The following is a 24,287-nucleotide window of genomic DNA, read 5'->3' as shown; positions in this document are numbered from 1 at the left end:
CCACAATCAATTATTTCCTAATAATTGCTTCTAGCTGTCATTTTCTCACATTCGCATATCTATTCCTCTCATGATCTGCACTTAAAATGATATTTGCTTCTTAGCTATTTATTTGGTCGTTGCTGGAGTGAGTATCTTGTCTTGTTGGTTTCTAAGTCATTTGTTTAATTGAGAGAAAAAATGTCTCATTGTTTGCAAACTTGTACTTGGTCGTACGCGTTGCCCAGCGACTCTCCCTTCCAACGAGCTCAAAACCTCATGTTAGAAAGGACAACGTAGGATTTGAAAACTTGTGTCTTTCTATCACCAAAGTTGGAACTTGGACCTGGATCAACAACGAGCCGATTCTACTACAACATCGACTTTCCAAGAGGCCATCACATATCGCTCTTAAGAGTTCCAATGTGGATCAGCAACATGGCGCGCTCTTGGTGTCAAACTCTGGGTCATGCGAGAATGTTCTTGGGCATCATTTTGGAGCCACACAAGTGCCAGATCCTTACGGCCGAAAGTATTCCTGCTGGATATGAGGAGAGATATAGGGGTGTTGAATGTGCATGCAATTGACAGAAAGGGGAGTGGAAGACAAGTTGGGATGCATAGAGTGCGGGTGTGATCGATCTCCACAATGTCACGCAAGATGAATATCTATGGCCGTGCTTTGAGGCACGGCTGATCACATGGGCGGCTCCAGTTGAGATGTTATGATGAGACGCAATGCAGGCTTAGATAAGGCTCTGAGAGTGAGAGCCACTACTTCCAGAAGAAGCCTTTACATATAGGATATACACGGTTAAATGGGTTGATTGGGATGATGCTTCCGATTGTGCCCCTTTGAATTCTAAAACTTAGGTAAGCCCTTGGCGATATACAATATTTTTTTAAATGTGTTTTTTTTTTTTTTGTGTGTGTGTTTTTTTACCTTTTTTGTTTAATTCTTTTAACTCTGTCAAGTGATATTCTATGTAAGATGAGTTTCACCAGCAAGTTTAGTAGTTTTATCTAGGTTCCTTAGTTGATTTATCATTTAATTTCACAATTTTGATTAATTTAGTGTGAGAAATTTGTTTAACAAAATAGATAGAGATTTAAAAATCTCATAATATAGTTTGATAATTGTCAAAATTTTGGTGGTTTTTTTAATATAATAATAATGGCAAATGTGAGGACCAAAACCAAAAGTTCACTAGTTTATAAATTAATTAATGGAATTAAGAAAGACAAGAGATAATTGGAAAAGAAATGTTAAGAGAGAAGAAAGGGGGAAATTTTGGATTTAGAAAATATTAACAACTTTAAGTTAATGATAAAAGGTCAATTGTAAGACTTGAAGAGAGAGGGAGAGGAGGGGATGGGATGGGAAAGCCGGAAAGGTCACCTACCCTAGTTTAAAATATCTTGGTGGTTCATAGAATTAAAATTATAAAAATCTAGACCTAATCAATCAATCTTATGAACTTGATAACCAAAGTGTAACATGATTCAAAATAATTTAATTATTATGTTTAATTGTGCCTTATGATCGGTCCACTCAATCACGATTGATGGAGGAGGTTGAGTTCATTCATTCATATAATAATAATAACAAAATAGAACTATAACTATAATTATAATCTTTGCTACTCCGTCCACGTGTACGTGTTTGGCGCTTTAGCCCTGCCTGCTTCTCTCAGAGAGTCGTTCATCATCCAGCATAGAACAGAAGACGTAACGCCCGTAATTATATTTATATATGTATATTTATGCGTAAATGTCAGTCATTCTCACGCCGGAAATCTTTCATAAGAGCAGATCGAGAGGAGCCGTTGCCATCCGATCGGCGTCCACTGCTCTTTGTGCACGTGTAAGTTTCGGGATTCTCCTCTCCTTTCCACCTCCATCCATCAAAGGTCTTCGGTTTTCTCGACTTCGAAATTCCGCCATTGTCGTTTTCTTCTCCGATCTCTGAGATTCCAGAATCGGACTCAACAGCTTGTCTTCCTTTGAATTGAATTGAATATTCCGGCTTCCTTTTTGACCTCCGAGTCCGAGAGACAGAGAGACAGAGAGAGAACCCTTTCTAACGGCTCCCGCTCCCTCCAATCCAATTCTTCCTAATTTCGCACAGGATTTTTCTTTTGGAATCAATCCATTGCGTCTATGTTGGAGAATAGACTTTGTCGTATACATATCGAATCCCCAGAGATGTGGGGTTTGGGCTCATAAATTCGTCAGAGTTCCTGGAAATTGGGGAAAATTGATAGATCTGTTCAATTCGGAGGATGTCGGAGGACCAGCGCCAGGGGCTGAGGCCCCCCGATGGGAAGAAGGCGGCGCCTGTGACGATGGACCACGTGCTCTCCGCGTTGCAAGAAACCGAGGAAGAGAGAGAGATCAGAATCCGGACTCTCTTCAACTTCTTCGATGTAGAGAATCTCGGGACCTTGGATTACGGGCAGATCGAGGCGGGCCTCTCTGCGATGCATATTCCTGCGGAGTATAAGTACGCTAAGGACTTATTGAGCGTCTGTGATAGCAATAGGGACGGAAGGGTCGATTACCAGGAATTTAGGAGGTATATGGATGATAAGGAGCTCGAGCTCTATCGGATTTTTCAGGCGATTGATGTTGAGCACAACGGCTGCATTTTGCCGGAGGAGCTCTGGGATGCTCTTGTTAAGGCTGGTATAATATGCTTGCCTTTGTTCGCACTCTACTATCATTTTGCTTGCACTTCTGTTGTGGCGGTTCTTAGTGTCACCTGATCTCCGTTCAGCTTTTGCATGATTATCGCATAAAGTTTACCTGCATTCCCCCTTGATCAGTGTGAGAATTCTGATACGTGAAGGATGAGAGCAGTTATCTCCCGTGTCAATTTCTGTGTTCCTTGTAGCTTTAAGAATTGAGTTAAGAGGGGAATTTGAAGCTTAGGAGGCATGGAAAGTAATTGCATCTAAAATATGGGTACTTGTGTTGCTTTAATAAGCTAGAGGAGGTTTAAAAATGTCTCTGGATGAGGTTTTCGAGCAAAAATAGTTAAGGGAGAAGGACCTCCAGAGATGTTTTCAAGCCATAGGGGATCTCCTTGCAAATGACCCAAACCACAGGGGCTCTGGGCAATTTACCATTTTCTATGAGGCCATTATATCCCATATTATGCCTAATATTTGATCAAAAAAGTTACAAAAATTATTTTGGCCATGGCACCTGGAAATTTTGAAAAAAAAAGGACATGTGGTTGTTATCACTAGAGGAACGGTATTGGTGCAAAATACTTTGGTAAAAGACAGGTGTCTAAATTAATGTTCGATGCCCTATGATTTTGAAGGATGCACTGTTCCTTTTTGTACCTGGATCTCATTTCTAAAATTAACTTATTAGACCTGAAGAGTTATGAAAAATGTTTTGGCAATGGTAAGTGGAATGGGAAAGATGTGCTGATCGTCATATAATTCTTAGGTGAAGGTGTGCAAATGGTCTAAGGCTCTAAATGTAGTTGAAAACGAGTCTTCACAAAATTTGTGGCACAAAATATTTGCCCACATAAGTGAGATTACAAATTTAGGCAAGTGTCTTGTCTCGTTTTCATGAAGTATTACTTTGAACCCTTGCAATTATAGGTTATTTAACAAGCATCACAAGTCTCTTCTAGTTCCTTTGCTGAGCGGATGAGCTGTTCAGTAAAGTTTATTTCGATGTATGTAGTTGAATTAAGGTGAGTCCCCTGTTTACTCTTTCTTCTTTTTGTGTTTCCTTTACTAATATTGGATGTGACAAATTGAAATTGATGCATTGGATCAGATTAAATTTTACTTTTTACAATTAGGTATAAAGGATTAACTTAGCATGCAGCTTTCAGGTATGCATTGACTTTGGTCTAGCTGATACAATTTCATCATTCATGTCATAGATGACATCACTTGAAAGCATCACATTTTTCATGGTATGGTTTGCCTATCAGTTAAATGGATAGAACTTTAAGTAGTCAAGATCAGGAGGCCAGGAGAAGGGGGTTTTCTCTTTGGGTAGAGGAATGGAGGATGGAGAATAGGTAGGAATTGGTTGGGGCATCTTTAGATAGTGAGCTCCATTTGGTTTATCAACATACAAAGGTTGTCAGAATAGGATAAAATGGTATTTGTATGGGAAATCTAAGTCCTTTCATTTGAAGGACGTAGGCCTGCAAAGAAATTTCAGGCATAAAGATCATTTGTTCTGATTAGGGAGCTAAGAAGCTATGTTTTGACATGAGTAGTTCTTTAGATGATTTTTAGATGCTTAACATAAGTAATGATAACCCAATAATTAAACCTCTAGCTAATCATTTCAAGGAAGGGAAGAGATAAGATGGAGGTATTCCCAACTCTCTTGTAATTAAAGGTTTGGTGTATATTATGGTTTGCATCTGGACCTTATTGCTCATGTTATTTGCTTGAGCACGTAGCTTTTAAATCTATGAAGTTGAAGGTAGTCCCAGATTGTGCTCGTATATTGAGGCTTCAAACCAGTCAGATTTTATATTGAGGCTTGAGCATGTTATTTGCTTGAGCATATAGTTAATCATTTATTTGCCTGAGCAATTATCGTACAACAAATAGAAAATTCTGTTCTGGCCAAGGGACTAGTCAGTACAGATGGTGCTTTATGTTTTCTGCTCTCATCCTGATTCCTGTCATTGCCTCACAACTCTTAAGTCTCAAAAGCCCCCCAAATTTAACTTTGAGTCCCAAAATGTTGTATCACCAACTCTCTACGGTGCTCTCATGGATAGCTCTACCCCGTTGCCACACCCCCCCCCCCCCCCCCCCTCCTAAAACACCAAAATGTCTGCTTCTCTATTCATCATTTTTCATTTTTCTGCCTTTAGTGTATACTTGCTTGTGTAATATGCAGAATTTGTTTGGATTTTTTTTATTTTTTTGCTTATGTATTTTTTTTTCTTTCATCTATTTCTACTTCAGTTACTTTAGGTGTTTTTTTCTTCTCTTTATCTGAGTATTTGTTTTGCTTAATATTTGAGTATTTGTTTTGTGTATTATCTATTTTTTTTGTTTTCTATAACTCATCTACTTTGTTTAGTATGTAAGTATTTATTTACTATCTGTTTTTTTTTATTTCTTTATCTCTGTCTTGCAAGTTGTTTATTTTTTTATATTGGTTCTTTGACATGAGATTTAATTCTTCAGGAGAAAAATGGTTGACAATGCCTCTTTGTTATCCAAAAATGGTTTGCATTTTATTGTTTTGTATTTAGTTTAGATTTATTTACATTATTTTGTTTATAGTGTTTTGTAATATATATTATTTATTATAGCAATATATCCAAACTAATACCTAGTATTATACCGTACTGATAACAAACTCAGTATCTTGTTCAGTATGTTATTGATGGTTATGGTAGGGACATTTGTGACTTCGCAATCCAAATTGTGGAGTTGTGTTGCTCTGCCTACAACTAATGTGAAGTGCATGACTGTTGTTGAACCATGGAAAAGAGATGCTGTGGATGGAATGTCATCATACAAAAAATAGTTAAGTGGTATATTATTATAGTTAACAGTGCTGTAGATTTGAGCAATAACTCCATATAATTTTATTGCATGATGTACATGCATATTAACCATCATTCGAGACACAGGGTGGAGGAGAAGCAAATTATTCTTAAAAAGACTTATTGACTAGAACTTTTGAAATTATATGATCGTAGAATGTTATTTTAATAGAAAAGGGACATAGCTAAATGGACTGTAGTGAGGTTTTATGGCTTTTCTCCTATGTGTATAAAGGGCCAGATTTTGGGGCTTTATGGTGGTGTACACTCTATATGATATGGGGCTAAAACTTTTGTGAAAAAGTATTGCCTTGTGCCAGTGGTAGACATGCATTTGTTTTCATTGGACAGTGCAAACTTCAGTCTCACTTAACCAGCCAGCCCAACTTGTGGCCCATCTACATGAATAAGTGGCTCGAGTCAGAAGCTATGAGATATCATCGGTTGAAGTTCCTCTAGTTTCCACAAACAAGAGTTTTTTCCCAGGTGTTAAGGCAGTGACCATGGTTAACAGCAATAATGTGCTTTCTGCATGACCATATCCAAAGAAAGGGCAGAACAAGGTGAAGTGCTTTGGCAAAATTTTGGTAGATGCAAAATTCTTTATTCTTTGCTGCTTCGATTATTGTTTCCACAGTTATTTGGGCACATACTTGAGAGAGATTGTTTGTTTGCATATTTGGAGATAATCTTTATATCCATTATTATTGATGATACAGGAATGTTGATCGGTGCTTTTGATCCTTACCTTTTTCTTAAATGGGTTTTACATGTAAATCTTGGTGGTGGTGCTGATATTAGTTGATTAATTTGCTTGGATGTTATAATTTGTTTTCTTGAGCTTAACTTGTTGATTGGAAGTATTACCTATTATAGTATTATTTAATTCCAACTTGTCAGAGGTTGGGGAGGTTTTTGCCACTACAATGCATTACTTTTAACTCAAGTGTTATGTTGAAATCTTCTTCACAGTTCAATAGCCGAGCCTAACTAGTGCTCAACTGGTTGGTGGTGGTGGTTGTTGTCGTTCTTCCTCAGTCAGTATTCATTTTTGAGTGTCCAAATTATACTTTTATGGGAATTCAATCAAGGTTTCTTATAGTACATACAGTTCTATGTTCTTATTCCAATTTGGTCCTGGTGCACTTTGTCTTATTTGTATATCATTCTTTACAATTTGATGCTTGTTAATAACTTAATACCAACTAATTGCACACTAATTTCACCTCGTTTTTTTAGATTTTTTTTCTCTATAGTACCTTAACAGGGATGCCTTGCAATTGTTAAATCTTAAGTTTTGTGCTGTCTTCAACTTATAAGCCATGACAGTTATTTTCTGCAGGAATCGATATTAATGAAGATGAACTTGCAAGCTTTGTAGAGCATGTTGACAAGGATAATAATGGAATTATAACTTTCGAAGAATGGAGAGATTTTCTTTTACTGTATCCTCATGAGGCAACTCTTGAAAACATCTATCATTATTGGGAAAGGATATATCTTGTAGATATTGGGGAACAGGCTGTTATTCCTGAAGGCATCGGTAAGCATGTCCATGCAAGCAAATATTTGATTGCTGGGGCAGTGGCTGGGATCGCTTCTCGTACTGCAACTGCTCCTCTTGATCGCCTAAAGGTTATTATGCAAGTACAGACTTCTCATGCTTCTGTAATTCAGGCGATTAAGACCATATGGAGGGAAGGTGGTTTTTTGGGGTTTTTCCGAGGTAATGGCTTAAATGTTATGAAAGTTGCACCTGAAAGTGCCATTAAGTTTTATGCTTATGAAATGTTGAAAAAATTTGTTGGAGATATCAAGGGGAAAGAAAAGGATGACATAGGAACATCAGGTAGACTTATTGCTGGGGGAATGGCGGGTGCTGTAGCACAGGCTGCTATATATCCCATGGATCTTGTGAAAACTCGGTTGCAGACTGCTGCTTGTGATGGTAGGAAGGCTCCTAGTTTGGTTAAACTGACTAAAGACATATGGGTGCACGGAGGACCTAGGGCCTTCTACAGAGGCCTCGTACCATCCCTTCTTGGGATGATCCCCTACGCTGGTATTGACCTAGCCGTCTATGAGAAATTGAAGGACACGTCAAAAAGATATATCCTTCATGATGCTGGTATGTTGTTGTCGTTCTAATGTTTCATTTCCTGTTTTTACCTTTGTTACTATTTATTTCATATACATTCATCCCAGAGAATGAATTTAAGAGGTTGAGGGTTTTCTTTCAGAACCAGGCCCTCTTGTGCACCTTGGATGTGGAACCGTTTCAGGAGCTCTTGGAGCAACGTGTGTTTATCCATTGCAGGTTATCAGAACAAGGTAAAATACCTTTGTGATTGTCCAATACCAGTTTGTCCTGTTCCTGCCGATGCTAATTTAATTGTTGCCTTTCCAGACTGCAGGCTCAACATACTGGTGTACCTGCTGCTTACAGGGGAATGTCCGATGTATTTAGGAGAACACTCAAGCATGAAGGTCTTAGAGGTTTCTACAAAGGACTTTTCCCAAATCTTCTCAAAGTTGTGCCAGCAGCAAGCATAACATATCTGGTTTATGAAACCATGAAAAAGAGTCTAGATATCGCATAGAATGATATTGCAGTCCAGCTTGATGGCTTCTATTGATTGAAGCCTGAACCTTGTACTGCTGCTCTGATGATGATGATGATGATGATGATGAAGATGGAGAATAAGACCATAGTCAAGTTAATATCATTGTTTGAATCATATGAGATATACTTAATCTAACTTGGAATATGTGCATCAGTAATTTCTAGTCCTGATTTTTTTTTCCCAGGTTTGTCCAAACAAACTTTGTGGTGAGTTAGGAGTAGTGTCAAACGATGATGATTGTTTGTCAAGGAATACAAGTTATCAAATCTATATCGGCATCAAATTATGTCCCAAATGGTTGATCTTGTTTGCATCAAAAGATGATGGTTCTTTTACTGTTCTGCTTTTTTTTTTTTTTTTATGCTCTTCCTGTTTGTCGGGTTTTTCTTCTTCTGCTTGTAATTTTTAATTACCATATGGATCTTGTATACTTCCGATCATATAAATAAGAAGGCTCGTATACAGGTTTGATATCTCTACCAATATTATGAATTGATGCCATGTTTATTGTTTATCAGTGTATTTATTGTTCAGCTCCATTTGATATGCAGCTTGCCGGGGCTTCCTAGTGGTGAAAACTGGCTTCTATAAGGAAGCAACACTAGTAGGAACAGAGTAAAACTGAAGGATAGAAGATTGATTGTTTAATTGTTTAATCCTCTAATGAATCGGTGACATGTGCCCACTACAGTGTTTTCTGATTAGCACCGGAACAAGAAGAAGAAGAAGAAGAAGAAGAAGAGAGGAGAAAGAAACTGTAAATGATAGTACTGTGATGAACACAGTGAACTGCAGTTGATTAGCTTTATTTGACCACCACTACCACGATACACACCTCAATGAGCCAAACCAAACACAATAGAGAAGCCTAGAAGAGCCCATAAAAACCTTAAAGAACCAGCAAAAACAGAGTTTTAAGCCTAGGAATAACCCATAAGAACCTTAAAATGTCTGGAAGAAAGGCATTGCCTTCCCTTTGCCTCTATGACTTGCCTTTGCACCCTTTCTGATTTCCATCACATTGCCATCATCATTATCTTCTTCTTCTTCTTCTTCTTCTTCTTCATCTCAGCACCACAGTGCTTCACAGAGTCGGAATCCAAAGGAGGGTGCCTTGTTAAATAATGAGTGATTGATGACCCTTCCATGAATAAAAAACTAAAATTTGAGGCTAGATAAAGGGCGTTTATTAGAAGAATTATATTTGTAAGTAACTTTTGAGACTATATAAAAAATTAAAAAAATAGCATTATAAGAGCTCAATTAAAATAATATGAATGTCCTTATCTTTATTTATTTGGAAGCGTAACTTATTGCAAGAATATTTATAATTACAAAAAATATCCATATCATATTATTTTAACTGTATTTTGCTATATAAAAATTCTTCAAACAGATCATCTTTAAGAGGAAAGAATTCAACCAAACAAGAACATGTATCACACTCTGATGGTCCTCTTTTGTCATTATTCTCAGATTTAGCATTACTTTCCATCCAACAAGATTTTTATTCTTTCCACATGAATTAAAATAGTACACACACACACACAGAGAGAGAGAGAGAGAGACTAAAGGAGATGGAACTAAATATTTGATGAGGGCAGGTGGCAGAGCCTTCTCAAAAGAAGGTAATGAAAGGATAAACAAATTGGGAAAGGTTAGTTAAAGCAGTTATTAGAGAATATGCATACGTGGGCAGGGTGGTGAGAGTGCATATATTGCATTTCTCTTTTTAGAGTGAGGGATAAAGCAACCAGATTTTTCTTGCAGAATCTTACAGTTCCAAAGCGGCTTACAGCTCCAAAGCGGCCTGTAATCTATTTTAAGTGGAGATGTATCAAAGGTCTGCATGTGGAAGTATGTGATTCATGGCCCTTCATTTAAATACCTTAATGATGTCTCTCTCAAAACTGTTATTATTAAAATATAATAATAAATTTATAAATTAAAAAATATTATCTTCAAATTGTTTGGGACTATCGTCGACTGAGACTGTCATCGCTTGGGATCTAATGTCGTTTTGAGACTTTTATCTCGAGAGCTGATATCATCTTTAGACCTAATATCATATTGAGTTTGTAAAAAACAAAAACAATTAGAGAACGTGAAAAAATTTTCATGCAAATATTTTAATACTTAAATCAAATACTAAAAATAAGATAACAAAATTTCTACAAGTACAGAGACATTTATTTTTGAATGAGATTATGTTTATTTACAGCAGAGCATAAATCCCATATGATTGGAATTTTTACAAATAATATTTATCTCAATATTTTGATATCTTATCAAAATCCTTTAGGAGTAATATTTATCCTTTTTGTTTTGTTTAAACTAAGATTTTTTTATAAATAATACCAATCCTAGTCGATTCATGAATGACAGAGTTATTTAATTTGCATGTTGTGTGAGAATAGTCTTGTATAAGAAATTTTTGAGCCCATCCAATTTCTTGAGTTGACCTAGCTTCTTTATTTTTTATTAATTCATAATTAATTAATTTTATCTTGACATATCAAAAACTAAATAGCATAATGATTAATATTTAAAAATGAAAAGAGAAAATAAATATATATTTAAACAATGTATCAAATGACGTCAGTCAGGGTCCGTTTGGCCCATCCATCTGGAATTTCAAATGCTTTGTTTGGCTACACCATGAGAAATGGTATTTGGATTGGAGTCTAGTCTAGTTAGTTTAGTCTAGTTCTAAAATGGGACTGGACAAGTAAATCATGAATTTCATTCAAATGACACTTAGGGTGTATTTAATAGTTTGAAAATTTAAAAAAAAAAATATCACATTTAAGGAATTGAATTTTATTTTTATTGTTTGACATACTGTATTTTTTATAAATTTTAATTTCATGATACAATTATTTAAAACATGTTTTAACCTATTTTTTATTTATGAAAATTTGATTCTAAGATGATGGTAGTTTTTGTTTCCATAAAAATTGAAAAATATTTTGTTTTTCAAGTACATACAATCAAACACACCCTTATTTTAAAAATTTATAAAGTAGAGCAAGTGAATAAAAGCATAACCATAGTTTTCCTATATTTAATAGTTAAAATTGCAATGTGACAAAATGTTCTTATAGTAAAAATCATTAAATTTGGTATGATTGAATTTACATTATAATGATTTTAAGTGACGTCATTTGAAATTGTAATTTAAAATACTTATATCATTTAAAATGATATTTACATGGATGTCGTTTCAAGTTCTTTTATTTTTAGGTTCAAATTCAAAATAGTTTTAATATCAAAACAAAACTTTACTATAGTTCTGAAAATAAATTATTTTTTACATTATAACGTGCATTTTTGTCATGAAAGGACTAAAAATTAAATGAAATATTTGCATCAAAACAGTGGCGCAGGAAGTTATTTTTAGTTAATTTAAGTAAATTTAAGCATACGAAACTTGACGTGTAAGTGGACGTGCCGGAGTGGTTATCGGGCATGACTAGAAATCATGTGGGCTCTGCCCGCGCAGGTTCGAATCCTGCCGTCCACGACTTCGGAGGAGTCGTTTTTGGTCATTATTATATGAACTTCCTTCCCACCCCCAACCATTATGAAGTTTAAATGCAAGAGACGTGAACGATAAGTTAGTTAGTTAGGGTGGGGGGAGATTATTATTATTCTAGTTTTATTTATTTATGCACCTTTCATCATCACTAAGACAATTTTTGAAGTTCTGGCTGGCATCTATAATGGAATTCTTCCAAGATGCTTTTGTGATTTTGGTAAAAAGGCGCCCCTACTAATATGGCTAATGCTTAATACTAACTTAGAAGCACAAACAAAAAACAAACCAAGGATGAATAGTTGATGGAATTCGTTTCATTGTGTGATGAACAAATATGAGTAATTATTATCTTTATACTAACAAAGACGCCTACAATTCAAAATTCCGACTTTCTTCAAATTCGCGGCCTATATTGAGGGGGAGATGGAGATGGATGAGATGAAAGGATACGCGGGCAGGAGGAGAGGAGACAAATGGTCTTATTATGCAACCAGACAGCAGCAGCATATCTTATTAATCTTACCGAAACAATCAAACGCTGCAAATCCATTAAACAAATCTATGAAGCTCATGCCCACATCATCCTTACCGGCCTACTCTATCTCCACCCCTCTTCCTCCACGCTCCTCGCCACCACCCTCCTCCACTCCTTCACCTCCCTCCTCTCCCAACCCCCACCGCCATCCGCCGCCTCACTCCGGTACTCCGTCGCAGTTTTCGATGGCATCCAGAACCCTTCGACTTTCTGCTACAACACTATCATTCGCGCCCACACCCTTCTCTCCTTCCCATCCGACGCCATTCTTTTCTTCTCCCGGATGCGCCGCCTCTCTATCCCGCTGGACGCCCACACTTTTCCGTTCGCGCTCAAAGCTTGCGACCGGCTCCAGTCGGCTTCACTCTCTCGCACTCTTCATTGCCAGTGTTTCAAGTTCGGGTTCGCAGCTGATATTTTCGTCGTGAACTGCCTCATTCGCGTGTATTCGTCTACGAGTCAGATTTATGATGCGTGCCAGGTGTTTGAGGAAAGTTCTTACAGGGATGTTGTCTCGTTCAATGCATTGGTGGATGGGTTTGTCAAGGCTGGCGAGACAGGGCGTGCACGCCAACTATTCGAACAAATGCCCGTCAGAGATGCAGTGTCATGGGGTACAATTATAGCCGGTTACGCAAAGACGAACCAGTTTAAGGAGGCCATTGAACTGTTTGATCAGATGATTGGTCTGGGGGTTTGCCCTGATAATGTTGCATTGGTCTCGGCTCTCTCAGCCTGTGCACAGCTGGGAGAAGTAGAAAGAGGAAAGGCTATACATTGCTACATTGAACGAAGGGGAATCCGGATAAATGCGTTCTTGTGTACCGGCTTGGTGGATTTGTACGCAAAATGCGGGTGCATTGAAACAGCCAGGGAAATCTTCGAGTCGAGCCCAAGGAAAGCCTTGTTTACATGGAATGCTATGCTTGCTGGCCTTGCAATGCACGGCCACGGCCAGTTAGTGCTTGATCACTTCTCAAGACTATTGAAATCCGATGTTCGGCCAGATGGATTGACTCTCTTGGCTGTGCTGGTGGGATGCAGCCACTCGGGGCTCATCAAAGAAGCTAGGCAGATATTCGAAGAGATGGAAGGAATCTATGGCGTTCCTCGAGAGATGAAGCACTATGGATGCATGGCTGATCTGCTGGGGCGAGCGGGTTTGGTCAGAGAAGCTGTGGAGATGATAGAGGGGATGCCGATGGCAGGCGATGTGTTTGTTTGGGGCGGGTTGCTTGGAGGGTGCAGGATTCATGGGAATGTTGAAATGGGGAAGAAAGCAGCTGAGCACGTAATGGAGATAAAGCCTGAAGATGATGGTGCCTATTCAATGTTGGCAAGCATTTATGCCAATGCAGAGCGATGGGAAGACTTAGCAAAGATAAGGGGATTGAGGGATTCTACCAAGGTGAAGAAGAATGCTGGTTGTAGCTTGATTCAATTGGATGGTCTTGCACACGAGTTTGTTGCTGGGGATAGCCTGCATCCTCAAACTGATGAAATATATTTGGCTTTAAACAGTATTGGGAAACACCAAATTGAAGCACTTTAGGATATTGAGCATACAAATTTCTCTGTTAATACACAATTGTTGTAAGGTTTAAGATGGTTTGATCATGAGAAGGCCAAAGAAACTCTTTGTGAGACAAATAAATGAAATAAAATAAGTATCTAGTAAAAGAAATAAAGACAGATTTAAAAAAAAAAAAAAAAAGTTTGGTAAGAAACAACACTAGTAAGAAATGAGACATAATGACCTAACAAAGAGATACAATGATAGATAGAAATGAGTAATAAATTGGAATTTATGGAACCGACTTTATATAATAAGATAAAAACTTTATATGTTGTTTATAGAATTTTTTGAAAAGGATGCTTCCCTGTTCCATTCAGCATAAATACTTCCAAAAAAAATAAAAAAATTAACTACACAGGAGCAAACCCACTAAAAATACCCCAAATATTATGTTAAAGGGTTACTATTGGAAAATTTATGAATTGTTGGAGATCAAAATCTGAATGATGGAGAAGGAATTTACAAAGAAAATTAGCCAAAAATAAAGTTAAATACATCACTTAATGTGATTATGCCTTCTACCAGCCGCGTACCAGCCTCGACCACAATAAGGCGCCTCACCGCTGAAACAAAAGCCAAAAAAAAAAAAGGATGTCGATTTTGAACTTGTCAATATCTCAGACAAAAAACAAGTTAGCAAAATTGCAGAGAAGGTTCATGAAAAATATCAACCTGGATCCGAAAGGCGCTCCATAACCACGTACAAGGGATCGGACCGAGTACAAGTTTGATATCTATGACCATCTACCAGCTCCAATGCCTGCTCACAATTTTTACAAAATTATTCTAATTGGTAACTGCTCCCAACCACACCAAGTCATATTGATCCAATGACTTGGTGAATATAGTCATGGACTTGAGTCGGTGACAGCAGATATTTAGGATGAGAACAGTGATCATGGTCCAAAACATAAATATTTTAGCTCCGGAAAAAATTTAACCCAACCACCCGGTTGGTAATCCAAATGGCATGAGTTGAAGTTCCTGAAAGGTCTAACCCCTCGCGTGAGCAGCCTCTCTATTAATCCCACTATGCGAGATAGACTACATCAATTCTAGACCCCATGCTCCTCTATCCATGGACCATCTCAAGGATAACCCTCCCACATAGTGGGATTGTTGTTGTATCTTGAATATCAATATTCAAGGATAACTCCATATCTTTGTTTCTCTAGCCATAGACTTATTCAATTTAATCATGGAGGAGAAATCGCATGTTTAAATTTCTACGGATATCTTCATCATTAATCTTGCATTAAAATTTTGCCAAACTATTTTAAATTTTTCATTAATACCCAGAGTAGGCTGTCTAACTTAATAATGGTAAACAAAAAATTGATGCTATGCTCTCAACTTAATCGATAAGGAACCCAGTGAAGAAACCAAGAACCATTAGCCAGCCAAAAAATTGTGGAGAAAAATGAAAACAAAGAAAATGGATGATAAAACTTACTTGAGACAGTGTTGTCTGATCAAGCTGAATACGAGCATATGTGTCATCCTTTAGTAAAGAGGTGATATCACTGAAAGTAAAAAAATTGAAGATAAAACCAACCTTTTTAAGTGCAAACTACATAAATGCAGAACATGAAAATTTTGAAAAGCCTAAAATCATGTCAGTTTACCTTTTGGAATAAACATTTATGAGGAAACCTCGATCATCAACAATAGGTATCGAACTTACTTGTGCTGCCAAAAAATTAAAAAAAAAAAAGGAATAGATGGAATTAAATAATTCATCTGCAAACAACTTCTCAATCAGGAATTTTACTGAAATTTTGGGAGAACAAATTCAAGGAAGAAAAAAACAAAAATATATATTTCTTGTTTTTCTTTCTAAAACACAAACCGATAATAAGTTTCACTACTTGACAACAACACCATTAAATGATAAATCCATTCATTAATTTGAATAATAAACCTGAATAACGATGACACCAAGCTGCTAAATTAATCTATGATACCACTTAAAGACAAGATCAGAAAATTAGTATCAGCAGAATCAGATACATTATGGTGCCTGTCATATTCTCAGCAAGAATATTCTTCTCCTTATTCAGTACTAAAATGGCTTATTTGAACAAGTCAATGGTTCCTGCCACAGCTAACAATTCTTGAGACTACCATAAACTCTTGACTACTTAGGTACATGTTTTCTTATGCAGAGTTCTTCACACTTGGGTTTACCAGACTAGTGCCCCAGTTCCTGCTTAATTCCTTGTTTTCAGTCTATTGTGGAAACTCCTCTTTAATCACTAGTGAATGCTCTAGTTAACTTTGAATTTGGATAACCCAATCCAAAGTATAATAAAAATAGGATTTCTGTAATCAATCAAAACTGACTGGAGCATTCTTAAGTGATTAAAGATGAGCTTCCACAATCAACTGAAGATAAGGAATTAAGAAAGAACTGGGCACTACTCTGGCAAAGCCAAAAGTGAAGAACTCTGCATAAGAGAACATGTACCTAAGTAGTTGGAGTTCGTGACAGTTTCAAGAATGGTTTGAATTGTTAGCTGTGGCAGGAACCAGTAAGTTAGACAAAAAAGCCATTTTAATACCGAATAATGAGAAGAATATTCTTGTTGAGCATATGACAGGCGCCAGGCACTCATGGTACTTCAAAACCACGATCATATAAAAGGCCTGCCATATTTGGGTTGAATGGCAGACTCCAAACTTGTAACCTGCACAGCTCAAAATATGATAACCAAACAACCAGTGGAAATTAAACCTCCAGAAATTCAGATGAATAAGGAAATGGATAGTCAGTTTTAGAAAGAGTAACAATGAGGAAAGCCAATTAAATTTGCTAATACCTAGTGTTCCATAGTTATAATCTCTAAAGATGTGAAATCACTTAATGGGATGGGTGATTTGACTAATTGATATACAGATACCTCATGAGCCTAAACTGGACTTGTCACTTTTAACACTTGGATCCTTGGCAATAAGCTTTGATGTCTACAACATTCCCTCACTGAACTAATCACCAAGAGTCGACTCCAAATCTCAAAAAAGAGCATAAGGTTACCAACTCAATTAATCAATGCAAATTAGGCAGACAAATGTAGAACTTAATTTGATCCAATACTAATAAAAGTAGGATGACCGCCAAGTTAAGAGAAAATTTTATCAGGCAACCATAAGACTAGCTCTGTTGCATAACAGAGAATGTTAAGAAATAAAGTACCAACATGTGCAAAATATGAGAATATGGAGATGAGAATGTTACGGAGGTATGGAAGCCACATAAAAAATGATAGAAAGGAGGCTGTCACCAAGAAAAATTCAGTGCATACCCTCTATCAATATATTAAGGGCACAACTAAGAGATTCACTGGAATGCAATGCTAACAGACGGTCACGTGCTCCTCCTCCACTAATCCATGTACCCAAGGGGAAGATACCAACTGGTTGCTGCAGGAGAGGCACATAATCAAGTCGGTTTCTGAAGTGCCTGCATACATCTAAGATTTACAACAACAAAAAAAAAGAGGAGGAAACTGTAAGCCATTAACAACAAATATAATATTGCCGGAGAACAGATCTTTAAATAACACGCAAAACCAACATTTTAATATTCCACTGAGGCATGCCATATGTAATAACTGTGGAGAAGATCCGTCTAATGAGTGTATAACGGGAACCATGGATATCTTATTCTGCAGAATCCTCAGAGCCACGTCTTTTAGAGATTCATCTGGATCAGCCTGTAGTAACAAATAAAAAAGAAAATGAAATACAGTGATAAATAAACAAAAATCACTAAGTTAAAATATTTATGCAGAAATCCATTGTCAAGGAATTCAAGTGTCCAACTGTCCATTACCCAGACTTTGGCCTAAAAAATTTCTGGTAATTAAATTTTTATCTTGGATTATGCACCAAATTGCACTGTGCCCAAAATTTTCAATTTTGACAGTTAACCACTTACATATACAATTTAACAATCTGGTCCTCCAAAAGCTTCCATTTTAAATTGGCATGGAAAATGCCAAGGCGCGCTCACATTCAATCATTAGCAAATAAGATGGTCGTTTCTTGTCACATTTTAAAATGACAATTAACAGAATGGTGATTTCCTCTGATTGGGGTTTGATGGTCACATAAAAATTTAGTAACAAAGCAATTAATTGCAAAGATGGCCAATAAATCTCTTGAATCTTCCAAGCACCCCATAGCACTTACTTGTATTAAAGGCCTTTGAAACATTAATTGTGAAGCCCCATTTGCTTTTCCATAAAGTTGGGATTTCCCTGCTTTCCAAGCAGAAATAGTATGAGCTTCCAGCTGTTCATCGGGCAGCACTGCAAGATTTTTATGAAGCTGGAGCAAGAAATAATTAAATGCACATGTCAAGAAATAAATAAAAGCATGACAACAAAATTAAACCAGTACACTGATTTTAAATTCAAGTACAAAAGGTGTCAATAATAGTAACATAATCAAATCATATCTCAAAAAGTCCCCAATTTGAGCAGCTAGTAACTGAAGTAGAAGTCAAGCCATCAAGATGTAACTACTGATCAACAAACACAGACAAAAATTTAAAAGATGGAAGGTCACAATATCTAAAATATGGTACAGTGAGAAATAATCTGGATACAACAATACTTATTGGTTAATACCTGTATTAGTATCAAAATTAGGTCAGAAGCAGTCAGCATCCCTGAAATCCGTTGGAGATTTTCATCCCAGATTGGCACAATGGCAAGTCCCTGATAAAAATTGAAAATGATCATCAAGATTTACTACTGAATAATAATAGAAGTTCTGAAGGAAAGTCACCACAAATTCAAAGGAAAAGAAAAAAGGAATAAAGGCCTGTAGCCTTGTATCACGTCAAACAGGAATTACAATTACCAAATATTAAAAAGCCTAAGAATAAGAAATTTATGGAACATTCTTAAAAAGTTTCCATCTGGAACATAATTAGAAATGCAATACAAATTTCTCATGAATTTTACAATTAGTGTTGAACATACATCGTCTCGTTAACGCATGTGAAACTCCTGACTACAAACCTGGGAGATAACACGTGGAATCATAAGGAACTCCTAAATTACAGATGCTGTGAATATCCATATATTTTTTGGTCTGGCCTGCACCAAATTGTTACAATTCCATGCCAAAAAGAAAAAATTCTTTAACATTAGTTGATATGGGCCGCAAGATTGGTAAAAATTGGTCAATAAATATGTGGATTGTGGAGTCACCAAAAAAAGGTTGATGCTAAACAGTCCAACTAAACCTTATCATCTTAAGTAAGAAGCCCATATGTGTCTTTCACCTCTCCTACAACTCAAGCAATATATTGTTGGACTTCTCACTCAAAGGAAAGTGAATGTCAAAAAGAAGGTTCCAGAGGTAAGCCAATAACCATCTGAAGCTAGTATTAACAAATGTATTGATGTGGGCCTTGGCCTTGGCTCATACTAAAAGCAACAGTAAAGTTGCTCCTTTGTAACCAAAAGGTCACAGTATTCAGATGTGGAAACAGCCTCATTGCCCAAAAAGCAAAGAGAATGCTGTGTATGAATGCAATCATTCCCCAACCCTCGCAAAGTGGGGAGTTTCATACGCTAGTAATGCTCTTTTTATGTGGCCTTGGCTCATAAGTTTTGTGTGTGTGTGTTTCACCAAGTTCACGACTAAAGAGTTTTACAATTAATAAGTACTGCTACATTCAGCCTAAAGATAAAAAGATATATCCAAGACAAAGATGTCCAGTGTTAAGTAGTTGTTTGAACAGATGATAGCCAATAAAAACAACATACTGCTCTTCTAAGCTAGAAACAAACTAGTATGTCATGTATTGGTCAGTGAAATAAACCCTATAACCAAGAAAACTTTATGTTGATACCTGTTTGTACATGGCATGGAATGCATATTTGACAGTCACTTCAACATCAAATGCAAACACCTGAATTACACATCCATCCCAGTAGACCATATCACATACACTGACCTATAAATAAAAGAATAGAAAATGAAAATATCAATAACAAAAACAAACAGAACAAAGCAATTGGACCTTGCTGGAGTTGGGAATCAACTCATATATTGTGTGACTTGACAAATGCATGCATAAGCGACGGCGAGAAATCTCTATGCCATTATCCAACAAGTGCAACTCTGGTTCTGAATATGTGAGGCCCGATGACGAAGCCTGATTAGTAAAAAGAAACAATGATTACGTAATTCAATTGCATGAGTTGTAGATATAAAATGGACTAACAAAGGGGGTCAACAAGAGGAAATAAGAATAGATAAGTTTTGGCACTGACCCTGTCCTGAACATGCCTGATATTATCTATGTCCATGGTTGGAGTAAAGGCTTCACCATGTAAGCTCAAAGAGATGAGTTCTGGCGTCTTTACGAAAATAACATTGTTAATTCCTCCATACTCATCCTGAACATACAGCTGTTGATCATCGAAACGCCATAAACCATCGACCAAGAATTTATACTGCATCAAATATACATGGCCACAAATGTCACAGCAAATAAAATACAAAAGCAAGTTTACTATACTTAGAGAAGAAAACAATACCGCAGAACAGGGACTTGATAACCTACAATCTGGCATGTCAACATTGTGAGAGCAGTCAAGAAATTACCCAATCATTGCAATAATATAAGGGTGCATTTGATAGGGGTGGAAAATGGGGGTAGAATTCATTTTCCATCCAAATTCTAGGAAATTCCATCAAACAGTTTTTTTTTTCAATGAAATTCAAATTCCATCTTAGTTCAAAAAGTGAAGATTTTCCATGAAATCAAGAAATTGGAATTCCTAACGGGTGGGGTGAGAATTGGAATTCTATGGAATTGGAATTCCACCCCACTTTCCACCCCCAATCAAACAAAGGAGTGGTGGTATACTTGAAAAAGGAACTGCATGCATGCTTTTTGACTGTGCATGTTGAGAGTAATAACTAAACCTAGAAATTAGCACATGAAGATAAAGTAAACAGAAGATGTACAAAGAAGAAAACGATGGGAAAAAATATCTATATATGGGTGCATGCTCAACTAGGATAACAATGCAACTGGATAACCTACTTGACGGATTCTGTGTCAGATGAAGGGCGTTTCAAAACAAGTTAAACTATCTCTCAGTCTAAACTAATTTGAAGTCTCCTTTGATGATAACAAGTCTAACTTGTAAGAGACTCATTTCTGACACACACAAAAAAATGCCCACTAGGCCGCTGACACCCAGTCAGGAATCACTATGGTAGGTGGTACTAAAAGTCTAAAACAGGTGCACAATACAAAATTATTCCCAGCACACTGTTCAAGTAGGCGGGACTACTAGTAGTATTATTTGAGGTTGCTTCAATTAGGAGTATGTAGTTTCTGTACATGTCTGTGTGTATGTGTGCATCTTCCCAAGGGAAATTCAATTTATTATTTTGACCTTTTAGAAATTATCATTCTGATTTTTCCATTAATTTATGGTCAAATATCCAATATGCAAAGCAGCAGTCCTAGTACATTGAGCAAAGTCTGTGAATTATAAGTTTTTTTTTTGTGTGTGTGTGACACTGAGCAAACTGAAGTGAACAAAATTAAAGAATGATGGTAATGCATGAGCACACGAATGTAACACTGCACCGAGGCGCAGTTTAATTGAGAATGACAACTAAACCGTGGCCCAAGTGTCCTACTGAAAAGAATTCAACCTTTTCCATAATAAAATTCAGGCAATTCCATATGGTTCTCGTGTTTAGAAAATCTCCTAGCAAAACAAGGTCAACTAAACCAGGTGTAACATAAGAATTGTTTTTCAATCCATCTAGAGAAATTTAATATTTGATCCAAAAATTTCCATTCCCTTTTCTTCTTCCTCAACATCCAACTTCCGTTCTGTTGGCTCCAAAATTGACAGCGATCAAATAAAAGAGGGAAAAACAATAAACCTCCATTCCCATTTCAAAGGCCAAGCAACCACTGTTGCAACAATAGCGACCTCCAACAACCCCAGCACCAATTAAGCAATTTTGATTGCTCAATCATGTAATGAAAAGAAGAAATCATTTATAATAAAACTAAATCGAACTAGCAGCAGAGTCAAAAGGCAACATGATTGTAATTCCACATTGAAGTCACCTGATGGTAACCCGGAGGAAGATCACAGATTGCTTGGAAAATCATGGAAGAACCCTCCAACAGACTCATCTCGATCCTGTCACTCCAGCTACCAAACAACAAAACGATCACACAAACACAGAAACATACATATAGAAAGAGGAAAGGAAGAAGAAAAAGGAAAGTGCCCTACCCGGTGTTGCAAAAAGAGAGGGAAACTCGGCGACCTCCATGGGGCCAGGTAATCACTGCTCGGACCATACTGTTCTGGCTAATTTCTCCCCAAACCCTAGCAGGACTATTATATGCATGAAGGAAGGGGGGGCAAAACTCCAAAATTGTGAAGCTGTAGCCAGAGAGAAGAGAAATCTCCGAAAGTCCGCCGGCAATTAGTTTATATATAAATTGGAGATTTGACCGGAGAAGAGAGGAGATTGGCCCTGGGCCCCCTCGAAATCTCCGGACTGGGACCGGCGAAGAAGAAGGGAGAATTAGATTGCTGAAGGATTGTACGAAAGCAGAAGAAGAGGACGAGGAGGAAGAAGAGGAAAGCGATGGGGTCGGTTACTGATGGCAAGCGCATTCACATGCGCGCGCAGCCATTGGCCGCTTTGTTGCTGCTCAGCGAGAGCGAGAATGCGTCTTTGCCGCTTTCTTTTCCCTTTGCTCTTAAATTCAGGATTTTGACTTGCTGTGCTGCAAAGCCATGGCGCTTAATGGAGAGGGTTTCCGATCCAACAGTTTTACTCCATTTCTACTGTTAGGTTTGACCTATATCCCTATATTCACGTTCAACTTCTGTTTTTTTTTTTTTTTTTCTTTTATAATTTTTTTTTTTCAAATCCTTAAACCAACTAATTTTATTTAGATCAACAAAATCAGTTTAGTTCTAACCAGACTAAATTGTCAGTTTAAAAGACGGTTAAACCCTAACTGTTAAAGTTTGATTTAGTTTAGTTTGGGTTAGTTTCTTTTAAATAATTAATTTAAAAATAATTAAATCTTGACCGTTGAAGTTTTGATCTAGTTTAGCTGGGGTTAATTTTTTTTTAAATATTTTGTTTTTGTAGATTTAAAAAATACAGTTTACTGCTGAATTTTATTTTTATTATGCATGATAATATATATATATATATATATGAACATATTATTACAACTTACAGTTTGATTTTATTTTTATACAAATAAATCAAATTGATTTTAATAATACATCTTCTCATATAAATTAAGAAAGAAGGCCAATTGGAGCAGTGCACATTTTGACTTTTGGTCAATATCATCACTAATTTTTTTTTCTCTAAATTCACATCTTTAATTCATGGAAATGGTAAGTTTGCGCTTGGACCTAACGGGGACCCAAGGAACCATTGTCCCTTCTCATTTTGACTAACCATGACTAAAAAGCAAATTAATTTGACTCTTGAATTTTTTATTTTAATTAATTCACTTCTTTAACTTGAAAATATCCTTAAACTTATAGTTTTACCCCTATTAGGTAAAAAGACTAAGTTGATCATTACCTTTTTACATTTAATTAATAATAAATAACAATATTAGTTGTTGTGCAAAACCCAACTATAACTTAGAGTATGTTTGATTGTATTATTTATAATTTAATCTTAAATAATAATTACCTAAAAAATAAAAATCGCCCTATCCCCTTGAAAAATAAATTCCATGAAAATAAGATTTAAAGACTTGTACCATATACATATTTTTCATAGAAAAATTAAAAGTGTTTGATTGCTTCTAAAGAAAATATATGTAATAATTACATATTTTTTATGATAAATATGTGCAATCAAACACACTCTTAGAGTTACAAAATTTCTAAAATATCTCTAAAATACTCTTTAGGAAAAAGTTTGGAACCTATTAAAAATATTAATTTAGTAATTTTTTAAGATTAATTTTTAGTAAAATATTAAAAAGTATGGGAAATATATTATTTTTTAAGATTGGTTTTGTAATACCCAAGAAATTTGGATTATTTGAAAATAAGCGTTTTATGAGAAAAACGAAATTCCAAGGAAGATTGGTATCTAAATAGCCCGAAAAATTTACCGAATCGACCGCAGGGAGTGCCTTGGAGCCTAGATGTCAAAGAAAAATGATATGATCGTGATGAGTATTTCGAGGCATGATTTATAGCATCAAAAGAAATGAGATCGGGAACGATTTTTGGTACAACTAAAATGAAGCTGTAAATTAAGTTACAATACCGAATTGTTATAGACAATTTCTGAAAAGTCAACGGAAACTTGAGAAGGCTTCGATTTTTCATAAGGAACAACCCTTCAGTGGTTTTAGGAAGAAACGAAGAGGTTTAGGGCCAAAACGAAGATTCAGGCTTAAGTGCAGTTTTTGAAAATTCTAGAGGAAGGTC

At 36.4% G+C, this 24,287-nt stretch overlaps 3 protein-coding genes and 1 non-coding gene across 6 annotated transcripts; 3 read left to right on the top strand and 1 right to left on the bottom strand.

Moving 5' to 3' along the window:
• The first annotated feature begins 1,654 nt into the window (after positions 1 to 1,654).
• On the top strand, positions 1,655 to 8,611 carry LOC127794192 (calcium-dependent mitochondrial ATP-magnesium/phosphate carrier protein 3-like). Of its 3 annotated transcripts, none has more exons than XM_052325126.1 (4): positions 1,655 to 2,664; positions 6,873 to 7,658; positions 7,771 to 7,861; positions 7,938 to 8,611. In XM_052325126.1, exons 1-4 carry the CDS (start codon positions 2,262 to 2,264, stop codon positions 8,128 to 8,130), a joined length of 1,473 nt encoding a protein of 490 aa, XP_052181086.1. In that variant the 5' UTR covers positions 1,655 to 2,261; the 3' UTR covers positions 8,131 to 8,611. The 3 variants fall into 3 exon arrangements, with proteins under 3 accessions (XP_052181086.1, XP_052181087.1, XP_052181088.1); XM_052325127.1 differs by having other exon boundaries at positions 2,415 to 2,664; positions 6,860 to 7,658; positions 7,938 to 8,610; XM_052325128.1 differs by having other exon boundaries at positions 2,522 to 6,093; positions 7,938 to 8,609.
• Positions 8,612 to 11,595: 2,984 nt separating this feature from the next.
• Positions 11,596 to 11,677, top strand: TRNAS-AGA (transfer RNA serine (anticodon AGA)). The gene has a single exon. It is a non-coding gene; the product is annotated as a tRNA-Ser (tRNA).
• A 269-nt stretch (positions 11,678 to 11,946) lies between these two features.
• LOC127795473 (pentatricopeptide repeat-containing protein At5g61800) lies at positions 11,947 to 14,078 on the top strand. The gene has a single exon (XM_052327164.1). It carries the CDS (start codon positions 12,166 to 12,168, stop codon positions 13,777 to 13,779), a length of 1,614 nt encoding a protein of 537 aa, XP_052183124.1. The 5' UTR covers positions 11,947 to 12,165; the 3' UTR covers positions 13,780 to 14,078.
• A 94-nt stretch (positions 14,079 to 14,172) lies between these two features.
• LOC127795474 (sucrose nonfermenting 4-like protein) lies at positions 14,173 to 22,641 on the bottom strand. Its single transcript, XM_052327165.1, has 13 exons — positions 22,095 to 22,641; positions 21,923 to 22,010; positions 20,094 to 20,276; positions 19,841 to 19,975; positions 19,670 to 19,729; positions 18,435 to 18,524; positions 17,995 to 18,132; positions 17,378 to 17,516; positions 17,106 to 17,273; positions 15,429 to 15,492; positions 15,257 to 15,326; positions 14,476 to 14,563; positions 14,173 to 14,366 (listed from the first exon to the last, which is right to left on the bottom strand). The coding sequence occupies exons 1-13, from the start codon at positions 22,160 to 22,162 to the stop codon at positions 14,275 to 14,277; spliced, it is 1,383 nt and encodes a 460-aa protein (XP_052183125.1). The 5' UTR covers positions 22,163 to 22,641; the 3' UTR covers positions 14,173 to 14,274.
• Positions 22,642 to 24,287: the final 1,646 nt, after the last annotated feature.

The sequence above is a fragment of the Diospyros lotus genome, chromosome 2, assembly GCF_014633365.1.
Source record: "Diospyros lotus cultivar Yz01 chromosome 2, ASM1463336v1, whole genome shotgun sequence".
In the NCBI taxonomy this organism is placed as follows: Eukaryota; Viridiplantae; Streptophyta; class Magnoliopsida; order Ericales; family Ebenaceae; genus Diospyros; species Diospyros lotus.
The sequence above is the reverse complement of the archived record's forward strand: the minus strand, read 5'-3'. Positions and strand labels throughout refer to the sequence as shown.